Source organism: Vespa crabro, chromosome 2 (genome assembly GCF_910589235.1).
Source record: "Vespa crabro chromosome 2, iyVesCrab1.2, whole genome shotgun sequence".
Classification (NCBI taxonomy): Eukaryota; Metazoa; Arthropoda; class Insecta; order Hymenoptera; family Vespidae; genus Vespa; species Vespa crabro.
Window position 1 is genome coordinate 1,240,001 of NC_060956.1, and position 12,500 is coordinate 1,252,500.

The 12,500-nt window shown below is 34.1% G+C and overlaps 1 protein-coding gene across 15 annotated transcripts in view; it reads right to left on the bottom strand.

Moving 5' to 3' along the window:
• The window catches only part of LOC124421600 (disks large homolog 4), a 266,482-nt gene that overhangs the window by 205,019 nt on the left and 48,963 nt on the right, over nucleotides 1-12,500 (bottom strand). For 13 of the 15 annotated variants that reach the window (XR_006941703.1, XM_046956969.1, XM_046956966.1 and 10 more), the window contains exons 3-4: nucleotides 7,709-7,810; nucleotides 1,906-2,082 (exon numbers count right to left, since the gene is read on the bottom strand). Coding sequence is in view for 14 of the 15 variants with exons in the window: in XM_046956969.1 (XP_046812925.1) it covers nucleotides 1,906-2,082; nucleotides 7,709-7,810 (279 nt within the window). In the remaining variant the exon portion in view is untranslated. Of the gene's footprint in view, nucleotides 1-1,905; nucleotides 2,083-3,862; nucleotides 4,262-7,708; nucleotides 7,811-12,500 lie in introns of those variants that run through there. The other 2 variants (XM_046956976.1, XM_046956970.1) reach the window with 2 other exon arrangements.

Here is a 12,500-nt window from a genome sequence, read left to right on the forward strand (position 1 = left end):
ATGTCAAAGATAAGGACGGACAAGCCATTGTCGAATGCGTCTCGGTCACGTTTAACGATTGCCCTTTACGAGGCCTATAAAAGCAAAACGTATTTCGATTTTCTGTCTCGTCGTTTTCTACTACCACTGACCCTTCCTACCCCACACAGCGAATCGACGTTTTTTTAAATGTCGAGACAAAGACTCTCTTTGACTATCATATATTTCATCATATATATTTTATTATATCTAATAATTATAATTAAATCATACCGAAAAACGTTCCCTTTAATTTTTTCGTCGAGTCGAGTCCAAAGTTAAATAAAAAATCGAATTGTTGTCATTTAATACATTATTATTTATATACGTAATATACATTGATAATCTTTTTCTCTTCTCCCCCTCCCCTCTCCCTCTCCCTCTCCCTCTCTCTCTCTCTCTCTCTCTTTTTCTCTGTCTCTCTTTTGAGAATATTAATGGAAAGAATATATTTTAATCCGGCTTGACCTTGAAACGATTTATGTATTTCCCTTTTACGTAATTCACATGTCGTAGTACGAATTGTCGTGAGATAAACTACTACTACTACTACTACTACTACTACTACTACTATTATTATTATTACTACTACTACTACTATTGTCGCCAGTACTATTACTACTGGTCTCAACGTTTGACGCGATGTTTACCAAGAAAATTTATCGTTCGTTGTTATATCGCGTTGGAAAGTTTGAAATAAATCAATCGACTTTACGAATTGGAAAAAGCTTTACACGCGAGTTAGTTAACGTTACGTGCGAATTTATGAATGAAAATGAAAAATACTCGTGTATACGACTTCGATCGATCGGTTGCGAGTGTCCATACGTACGAAAAGCTATTGTAAAAGTCATTTGTTCAAATCCACGATAATTTTATGAGTGATATTAATTAATAAAAAAAAAATAAATAAACAAATGAATGAAAAAAAAAAACTTTTTTTTTCTTTTTCTTTTTCTTTCTTTTTAATCTAAAAACGAACAATTTCTGCGACACGTTATAAAAGAATAACCTTTGAAAGAATGTCGATACAAAGATAATAGAAAGTAGGAACTGTGTTGCAAACGAATCGATACTTTACGTTGCTAATACCAATTCTAATGAGAAAAAAAGCGCGAACTTTCGCTTCAACTATTGGAATTATATAAAATGATGAAGTATTTAACGATAAATATTTCTATAAACGTGGCACAGCACAGTTATTGCAAAACCGGGGATATTGGATTGTGGAGCGAAATTTAAGAGGAAAGAGGAAAAAGGAAGAACGAAAAGAAAAAAAAAAAAAAAAGAAAACAAAAGAAAGAAACAACGGTGAACCAAAAGAAACGCAAGTACGCACTTGTACGCGAATATCTTTCACGGTGCACGGCATGCAGTTCGTGTTCGCCGAGCTGCAAAGTCGCGGCTGAACTATTTTGTCCACGTGTGTTGGGGACGGCAATATCGTATAGAAAATAGTTAGGGATCTTCTTTATCGTCATAACGATGCCAATGCGGTCTCGGTGAGAATATCGAAAACTCGAATGGTTCCTTCGTGAGAATGTTATAACGACTGTTGGTAAGGAAGATTACTACTGATATACCTTATAGTTATGAGAATGTTCCAAGATATTCGATGTTGGATAACGTAGAATATGCTTCTACGATTTTCGTAGAATTCTCATAGATGGCACAACTATTTCAATTTACGGCGCATGCGCGTTTAATATATCCCCTATCCTTGTCCCATCCCCTAAAGCATACGTTCGACTGACTCGTCGTGCGTGTATATGTGTTTATTATATATTATAAATTGACGAAAAAAAAGAAAAGAGAACAAAAAAAGAAGAAAAAAAAAATTACATTCATTGAAAATATAAATCTCATATTATATACAGATGATCCTACCTTGTTCAATGTTTCATGGCTCGTAATTATGTGTTGAGTAGTAGCGTCAGGATGAAGAATACGTTCAACTGAATTTGGTCTAGGAACTCCATCCAATTGGCTTCCTTCCTTTACTTGCGGTGGTGACGGTGGTGGTGGTAATTGTTCCTCCACACCTCCCGCATTGTAACGTGTTTTCTACGAAGAAAAAAATATCCATTTGTTAAACGACAAATGTAAGTATATACGATGGCGAACGTATTAGAATCAAATGCTTCATATATGTTAGATTAAATATTGTCGAGCGATTGTAAAATCTATTTTCTTCGACGGATCATTCTTTCAGGGACCAAACAACGCGTCGACAAAGCGGGGTAACATTTTTTTTCTTCTTTTCTTTTCTCTTTTTTCTCTCTCTCTCTCTCTCTCTCTTTTTTCTTTTTTATCAAAAGACGCAAAATAATCTGATAGGGCGTGTAAACATTTTAATAAAAGAGAAAATATAGACTCATCGATGTTACAATACGTTCGTGACATGGCGTTCGATCGATCGTTGTGCTATCGGTTTAACATTCTGCGACAACACTGTGATCGCTTTAAAGAATTATTACCTGAGGACGAGCGAAATAACATTTTCAATGACCTTGCGTCGTAATGCGAGTATGAAAAAATTTTTACAAAAAAAAGATACGTATATATATATATATATATATAATACGTCGGATATATATGTATGTAAATACATTGAATACACTTTAAATGAAATTAAAATTTAGTAAACTATAGTATTTACATAAAAAGAAAAAAAAATCGTAATAGTAATACGATTATATTACATTAAATGAGAAATCTAAATGTCACGCGTTCGTGCAAATAATTGATCGTTCGATGTATGTACATACGTATATATATATATATATATGTATATATATATTTATCCTATCTCGGTCGACCGATGACCGCTTGTTGTACATGCATGTACCAAACAAATAGTTTATTGTAAATATCGTAACGAATATGTAAACATGACTCTGGAAACGATTTCACAGTAACGATCAAATTATAAAGTTATAATGTAATATTTAACTATCACTTATGTATAATAAATTTCTATTCTAATGATGATCATTCAATATGTCAAATATATTTCTCAAGATCGTTAATGAAGATTATATTGTTGAAAAATTACATGATAAAGAAAATAACGTATAACGTATATCGTACCTTAATAGGACGATTAACACACTGATTAATTCTTAATGGAACGTTTAAAAATATCATTTTTACTTTTTACGACGAAGAATATAAAATAAGTATACGTCGTTCTTTCTGGGATCGTCGTTGACTAAGTAATCTCTTTCGATATTCGATGTCTCTCTATGCGTAAGCTTAGAACTGTAAAAAAAAAAAAAAAAAGAAAGAAAGAGAGAAAGAGAGAAAGAAAGAAAGAAAAAAAAAAGGAAAAAAAAAAAAAGAAAAGCGCGCTAATCTAGAGAAATCCCGGATTTCGTTTCATTATCGTGCTTATGACAGGTTTCGGATCACGATTCGAGGAGTGAGATACGTTGAAATAAAAGACGGAGAATATATTCCGTAGAGAATAGAACAAAACGTGTTGTATACGAGGATAGGCCTACCCTCCTCCTTCTCCTCCTCCTCTTCCTCCTCCTCCTTCACCTCATTCTCCTCTCCTCTCTACACCCTCCACCAACGCCCCCACCATCATTCTTCCTCGACACATATCGTCGTTAAACTTTTGTTCTCCTTCATTTTACTACTTTCATTTTTTGAGAACGAGGAACGAGTAAAAAAACAAAAAAATAAAAGGAATCGATGAAAAAGAAAAAAAAAAGGAACAAAAAGAAAAGCGAAAGACAAAGACGAAGACGAAACTTTCGATTATTAAAGGAAAAAGAGAGGGAGAGAGAGAGAGAGAATAAGAAAGGGAAAAAATTTGTAGTTCACGTTGTGAACTTACGTGATTCCAGGAACAGCAACCACAGAAATCATCACAGTGGTATCCATCGAGATCATCACTATGAGCGAAGTAAGCACGACGTTCGACCGAATTTTTCAAAGAATATCTACGTTGTTTAATTCTCCGTTGTTTTTTAACCCTTGCGGGTACCACGTACATATAATCGCTAAATCGACGTCTCGAGTGATGTACGATTGAAACCCAGTCGATCATGATTGAAAAAAGGAACTTTAGATTAAAACTTTCGTGTTATCAAAGAAACACTTTAAATATTTACACAACACTCTATATATATATCCACATATTGTTCAAAAGTTATGGAAAATGTTTAAAATCGCACAAGGAATCTTGGAATTATGGTTTTAAAAAGAGAAACGAATATTTTGCTCCCCTTCACCTCTACGAAAAAAAAAAACTACGATTGTTTATCTCTCTCTCTCTCTCTCTCTCTCTCTCTCTCTCTCTCTCTTTCTCTCTCTCTCTCTCTTTCTCGTTTGATCGTTGAACGGAAATAAAATAATAATAATAATGATAATGATAATGATCATAATAATGATGATGATGATGATGATGATGATGATAATAAAGAAAAAAGATGAAGAGAAAGAAAGAAGGAAAACAAGGAAGAAAGATAGAATATTTTTATTTAGAGAGATCGTTTTTAATGAGAAAAATTCTTTGATGAAATAAGTCACGAAGGAAAAGGCGATGGTACAAAGTGGCCTTTATGAAAGGCAATATCGACGAAGGAATTGCGAAGATACGTCACGAATCTAAACACACTTTCGCTTCGGTTTTCCTATTCCGCAAACGTGCTGCGAGTATTGAACGATATCCATTTTCTTTAACTACGACGACTTTTATCTAGGCTAGATAAGGTAATAATAATAATAATAACAACGACAACGACAACAACAACAACAACAATATTAATAATAATAATAATAATAATAATAATAATAATAATAATAATAATAATAATAATAATAAATAAATAAAAAGAAAGGGGAAATAGAAAAAAATAAGAAAAAGGAAAAATAAGCAAGTCGTAGATATTCTTTCATCTTTCAAGCGAAAAACCTGGCTCCGTTCGTCGTTGGCACGCGGAAAAGTGGCAGAGAGCCGAACAAAGGCAATGAAGAACGTCTTTTTCTATTCCCCCGTTTCCTTCTCTTCCCTTTCGAATGTGGGTTAAAGAGACTGTCGAGAAACAGCTGACAATTATTATCTCGTCCCGTTCTCCTTCATGTACGTCCTCTAGACTTATTTTTACGTTCTCCGAAAAGAAGATGTAAGAACAAGACGAAAGAAATAAAAAATAAAATAAAGTAGAATGAAGAAAAAGAAGATGAAAAAAGAAAAGTTTACAAAAAATAAAAAAGAAAAAGATAAAAGAAAAATAGAAAGAAAAAAGAAAAGAACATGAAGAACGAAATAGAAACGAAGGAGTAAAGAGAAAACAGATCGGTTTATATATGTTACAGTCGCTATCGAATATGTTGGTTTGGATTTTACGTCGACTCAAAACATCAAGCGCCAGACTAGCGGGAGATTTCAAACTGACTCCATGAGTTCGATTTCCACACACGATTATTCTAAAAATATCAAACAACGCGATAGTAAATACATTTTTGTTTACACGGAGATCATCCGAATATCCGTAATAATATCGTGATTCGTTATTACGATTTTTCCTTACACGTCAATGATATTTCAAATACATTTCACTCTTCCCTTTTAAAATCTAAGAAAATTTTGTATTCAAGATGATCCCGTTGTTTTCTGCACGATCAACGAGAAATTATTAAAAAAAAAAAAAAGAAAAAGAAGAAAAAGAAAAAAAAAAATAAGAAACGAAGTCTTGCGACATACAGTATGTATTTAATGTATTTATCTCCAATCGGAAACACAAATTTCATCGTGAAACGTAAAAAGAAAAAAGAAATATCCTTTACACAAGAAAGAGAAAAGAAACGAGAAGACAAGAAAAAAGAGAAAAAAAAGAAGAAAAAAGGATAAAAAATCACAAGTTAGAACGTACACGGTGGAACGAAAAGAAAGTTCACTGTCTGTCAAATAATTCGTACGAGTTCAAGCAAAAAAGAAAAACAAAAAAAAAAAAATAAATAAATAAAAAAAAAAAAAAAAGAATAAAAAGGGAAAAAGAAATAGTAATATTTGTTTTTCGTTATTAGTTCGCGAAATGCACGAGGATTTCGTCTGACGTGTAGAGAGAAAAGAAAGAAAAAAGAAAGAGAATAATAAAAAGGGGGTTGGATAAGGAAAATTGATGACGTTCCTTCGCGTGAGAAATATAGAAATGAGGAAAGAGAAGTAAAGAGCGTACGAGTTTCTCTTTCGAATGGATAGACGGCGTCGTCGGTACTACTACTGTCGCCAGAGAAAATCCTCGACGTCGACGTCAACGTCGACGTTGACGTTTGTGTCGGTGGTGTCTCTCTCGATGCTCCTACCAAAGCGGCGGCATTGCCGTCGCTGCCATCGCCGTATAATTCCGGACACCTAATACTCCTCCTTTTAAATGGTCTCCTCTTACTAAATCACGCAACTTTAATGAACCTTTCTACCGATCCTGCTACTAAATCGAAATCTATCTTTCTCTGTCTCTCCTACCTTCGACATTTATTTCTTTTCTTTTTTCTTTTCTTTTCTTCTTTTTTTTTTTTTTTTTTTTTTTTTTTCATTCATTTTCTTTCCCCCTTTTTTTTTCTTTTCCCTCTCCGTTTCAACGGACAGAATCTTGAAGAAGTATTTTTCGACTATCACTTTTTTTTTGCTCTTATCTCTTTTCCATTTTTATTTATTTCTCTTTTTTTTTTATTTTTCGTCTCTCTCTCTCTCTCTCACTCTCTCCTAAGTAAAAATTTCATAACACCTCCTTCCCCCTCCTCGGCCATCCCCCCCCGCCACGCCATTAATAATTATTTTTCCAATTAAAACGTCGAAGCCTTTTTTAATAACTTTCTAGAATTATAAATTCGAAATGATATCTTTTAAAAAGATTACCCCGTACGGGCTAGATCGTTTTAATTAAGTTTCGATTTAATGAGATGACTCGAGATCGGATCGATCTTCTCTTCTCTTCTCTTCTTATCTCTTCGATGAGGCTTTTGGAATATTCATGATACTCGTTAACGATGAATCTCCTCTTCGATTCGATCTCTCTTTTTTCTTCTTTTTTTTTTTTGTTTGTTTTGTTTTTTTCTTTCACCCACCCAACCCCGATAGGCGAATGAACGTATAAACGCTATGTATTTATATGGATTAACGCTCGGAGATTTATCGAGCTTGATAATTCGAATCATACGGGATAAGAAGTTACCAACGAAAGGTAATATACCGAAGGTCGGTACGTTAGGAATCGTATCATCGATCGAGCTCTTGCAACCACGAGAATTATCAACGTGGAGAATTGATAAGAAAGAAAAAAAGAAAAAGGAAAAGAAAAAAAAAAGGAAAAAGAAGCTGACACATATAGTTTCGCCAAATAATAAAAAGAAAAAAAACCGTAGGCACACAAACAAACAAACAAAAAAAAAAAGAAAATAATAAAGAAAAATAAAATCCCAATCCTAATCTTGCATTTTGGATGCATGCTGCAGTGAAAAGACAGAATGCGGTAAAGTATAGATATATTCAGAAGAGATAGATAGATAGATAAAGAGAGAGAGAGAGAGAGAGAGAGAGAGAGAGAGAGATTTTCGAAAAAAAGAATCTTAGAAGAGCGTGAAAAGAAGAAAAGCACTTTTGGGAGAGTTTGTTAGATAAGTGAGTGCTCGTGTGAATCATTTTTAAGTCTGTCATAGACGACGATCGTTTACGAACCTGATTCTCATCAATGGGACCTGGAACGTCAGGTCTGCTCGACCTGCGGCCATAAATGTTCAACAGAGTCTGGGTCAACGGGAAGGCCGAGGCTGGACCGTCCTGAAACGATCAAATTCTCTCTCAAAAAGAAAAACAAAAAAAAAAAAAGCACAATTACACTGGGAATATATACTCTCGATCGACGAGTCATTTTTCAGGTTTAAATCTCGATGCGTTGAAATATGTTTCCCTTGACGTTACATAAAAAAAAGAAAAACAAAAAAAAAGTGGAGGGAGAAAAAAACCAATAAAAAGAAAAAAAAAAAAAAAGAAAAAAAGAACATTGGTGGTAAAAAAAAAGTGGGATAGGAGAAACGAGATAGAGAAAATTCAAAAGGCTTTTCCCATAATAGTACGTGTGGATAGGCAGTAGGGAGTGACCGACTGTGGTCAGACAGTGGTTGGTAGATGGATAGACGCCAGGTGCCAGTAGTTACGGTTTGTCTATACCGATGAAAACGCGTTTGGCCGTTTGGACGAGGCAAAAGGGTAACCAACAATATAAATAATTTATTCCCAGGTATACGGGGAAAATTATTAATCACCCTCCGTACCCCTTTAACAAAAGGATACGAAGGGTATACCTTTATATATACGTATGCATTATCAGTGTAGTTTTAGAATTATTCAAGAGGTACCCCCACCGGTTTGGATGGGATACGCTTGGGAAAACGTTTAACATGGGATCCAAAATTGGATCATTGCCAACTATTTACAATCGAAATTCTTCCCCTATCTGAATCACTAACAAACAATACCGCATTGTCGCTTCGTTTGGAAATATATTTTCCTCGCCGACTTGTCCAATTTACTTCCAACTTCGACCATCTTCTATCTTTCTCACCCTCCTGTCTCCCTCATCCAGTCTCCTCTACCCCTTCCCCCTTTACAACCCTTACGGTCATCAACCCCGTTCGAAAAGCTATTTCTTATTTATCGAGACTCTCGCGTAAAATCCTCTCTCTGAAGTTTTTCGAATAGATCGCATAGTATTTCGTCGTCCTTTATTCGAAGAAGAAGAAGAAGAAGAAGAAGAAGAAGAAGAAGAAGAAGAAGAAGAAGAAGAAGAAGAAGAAGAAGAAGAGAGTTCCTCGATTCTGGTATTCCAAACACACGATGACGTAGCTTTATGGCTTTTCTCCTACCATACAATTTCGTCTCTCTACACATTTTCATATATCATATAAAACGAAAAGACGAATTTATCGAGTAGGATAAGAAGAAAGATTCTTTCTGGCTCTTTTATTAACGGATCGGAATAGAAGAAAAGAAAAAATAAATAAATAAATAAATAAATAAATAAATAAATAAATGCATAAATAAAACAGAGAGAGAGAGAGAGAGAGAGAAAATCAAAGTGGAAAAATGTACGACTTCTCCCCAAGTAAGAAAGGGACAAAATTTTTATTAGATTAAAAACTTTCCTTTTTCGTTCGGTGACTAACTATTGTTAACTATAGTAACGGTGAGTTGTTAAGAAAAGTTTTACGATGAAATCACAAAATAGCAGGAGAACTGTTTCTCTCTCTCTCTCTTTTTCTTTCTCTCTTTTTTGCCTCTCTCTCTCTCTCTCTCTCTCTCTCTCTTTCTTTTTCTTTCTCAATAGTAAGAGAAGAAATGCTTTCCAGGCATGATTTCGAGCTTGCCGTCAGCATTCGCTATGCGTTTTTAATGCAAATGCGAAGAAGAAAGGAGGCACAGGACGACAAGGTTTCGCCGGTTTGAACGTTGAACGCACCTGTGCATCGAAAGTTCACCATGAATAATTCTGTTTTGCTCGCTTAACACGCGGACTGTGAGCGAGCGCGTGCAACTCGACTCGCCATGCGAGTAATTGACTTTGGATCCTGCGACTCGTATCTATTAGTACAAGCTTTCGTCCTCGTAATCCGACAGCGAAAACACGCTTTGTCCTCGTTCAGAACATTCGATTACATGGGTTTACTATTTTTCTTTGTTTTTATGTTTTTTTTATTCTTTTTTTTTTCTTTTCACTAGCAATTCACCTGACGAATCTAAAAAAAAAGAAAAAGAAGAACAAAAATGAAAGAAAAAAAGGAAATATTTTTCCCGAATAAAAATGAAAAATACATTTATTTTTATACCCAGTCAAAATAGAGAAAGAGAGAATATCGAATATTCTAACACGAATGATAGAAGAAAATAGGAAAAATAGATTATTGCAAAATCTATACGGTAGTTTGTTATCTATCCAATTAATATAGCGGAGTAAATGAATCTCGTTCGATGGATTAACACCGTAACACGTGCGTCATCGAAAAGGTAAACTTACGAGGCGAGGCTCGATTCCCAGTAGTCTCGAGTTAACTTTACTAATTGCTTTTGCAGGAGGTAATGCTCGTTCGAGTCACGAAATTTTACATTCTACATTGAATTAGGGAAGGCACTGATCACAATTAAATGAGATACCTTGAGAGTTTGCTCGCGAAAGGTGTCGAGACCTCTTTCCTTTAATGGAGAAAGAGAAAGAGAGAGAGAGAGAGAGAGAGAGAGAGAGAGAGAGAGAAAATTATCTTTATCATCGTATATTACCCTACCATCCCATGAGGGAGAAAGGGTTGGTAATGAAAGAATAATATATTCGGTTAGTTGATAAAAGAAGAAAAAAGAAAAAAAAAAGAATAAACTATGCCACTACTATGCCATGACGAAAATTGTTCCTTAAACGTGATATCAATACATTTAGAATCCAATGAATCGTGTGAATTATTTATCTTTGTTTTCTTTTTTTTCTTTTAGTGTCTACCACGAAGATTTATGCATGAAAAAAAAAAAAAGAAGAAAAAAATAAATCATTATCATCGTCAGAAACTTCGTTAGCCACTTTTTGTTTATCACTTTCGCGTTTATTAATAGAAGCGAAATATTAACGGAGCTAACCATTCCTCCCTCCTCCCTCCCGCTCCTCCAACACGATTCTTCGTACGTATATATTTATGTTCGAAACGAAAGTCAGAAAATAATGATGCATTTCAGCTGCGGATTAATACAAATCATAATAACAATATGCAAACGAATCTGAAATTGCATATATAATGTTGCATAAAATATATAAATGATGAACAGGTACGAATATCGGATCACTCTACGTTATTAATAACCCACTCTCGACGAATATACGAACGGTATACGTTTGAATAACTCTCGAACTATGAACATCGAAGAGCACGATCGATCGTATCATTTGTTGGTAACAAACTCTGCGAAGTTTCCTATTATTGAGTATTAGTGATTATCTCAAAATAATATAAAAAAAAAAAAAAAAAAAAAAAAAAAATAATAATAATAATAATAATAAGAACAATAATAACCATAATAATAATAACAATATTAATAATAATAAAAAGGAATGAATATGAATCTGCCATGGAAATTGTTTGGCGGAACGAAGTTCTTAAAATTAACAAAAAAAAAAAAAAAAGAGAAAAAAAAAAATGAGAAAAAAAATGAAAAAAAAATGGAAAAAGAAAAAAGAGGAAAAGAAAAAGTAGCAAGGAAAAAAGAATCTTAGAGGGAAGCAATTGTTTTTTCTTTTTTTTTTCTTCGTAGGACGATCGAGCACGAAAGAATTGTGGTATTTCGATCGAGTCGTTTCCCTTTTTCTTTTTTCGTTTTTTTTTTTCGTTCAGGCCTTTTCCACGTTTTTATTTCTTCGTTTTGTCAAGCGCGGTTTCGAAAGGACAAGAAGAGAGACACAGACATAGACAGATAGATAGATAGAGAGAGAAAGAGAGAAAGAGATAGAGAGATAAATACATAGATAGATAGATAGATAGAGAGAGAGAGAGAGAGAGAGAGAGAGAGAGAGAGAAAGGATACTTCTAAGAGTTCGTACATTGAAGCTCCAGGGCACGTAGTCCATTCTCTCTCGAGACGCTGATCTTATATATCCCGTTCGATATCTCGAAAACTCAGCCCGCAGCAGGTAAGATTTTCTATGGCAATGTCAGAGATACATCCGACAAGTTCTACCTATGTTACAGGATGGACCTTGTATTTATTTTAACGATAACAATTTCAATAAATATTTTTTAATAGTTTTTAAAAAGTGTTTCAATAGTTTTCAGAATTTTTTCTTTTGTTTTTTCTCTCTCTCTCTCTCTCTCTCTCTCTCTCTCTTTTTTTTCTTTTTCTTTTTTTTCTTTTTTTTTCTTTTGACGAATTCACATCGGTAATAATTATTCTCTTTCGTTGTTCCTTTGTCTTTTCTTCTCTTCTTTTTTTCGTCAAGATTTAATTGACACGTTAAATTTCTATATGCATATAATACAAAAGAAAGTGAAAATAAAGCATTGTTCTGAAAAAAAAATTAAAAATTATTGAAATCTTTCGTCGATTCGAAACAGACAATTTATTAAATAAAATTTCTTTTCTTTCTCTTTCCCTTAAAAATCTTCGAGGATGACGATCGAAGAAGATATCGAAAAGTTAAATTCGATCCTATGAAAATCCTTACCGTAAGGAGATTTTTCATGGGAAGAGTAAAATGGGCAAAAGGTATACCACGGCTATGGTACTCTTCGATACGTATAGAAAGGCGAATTGAAAAGGTTTAACGTTTGGGAACGAGTACGTTTATGAGAGGTTTTCAACGATACTTTCGTTCTCATATCCTTCTCACTTTTCTCTCTCTCTCTCTCTCTCTCTCTCTCTCTCTCTCTCTCTTTTTGTTCCATATACTCGAACATCGATGTATCGAGTATCGATGTATCGACGTAAATCCCTGTCT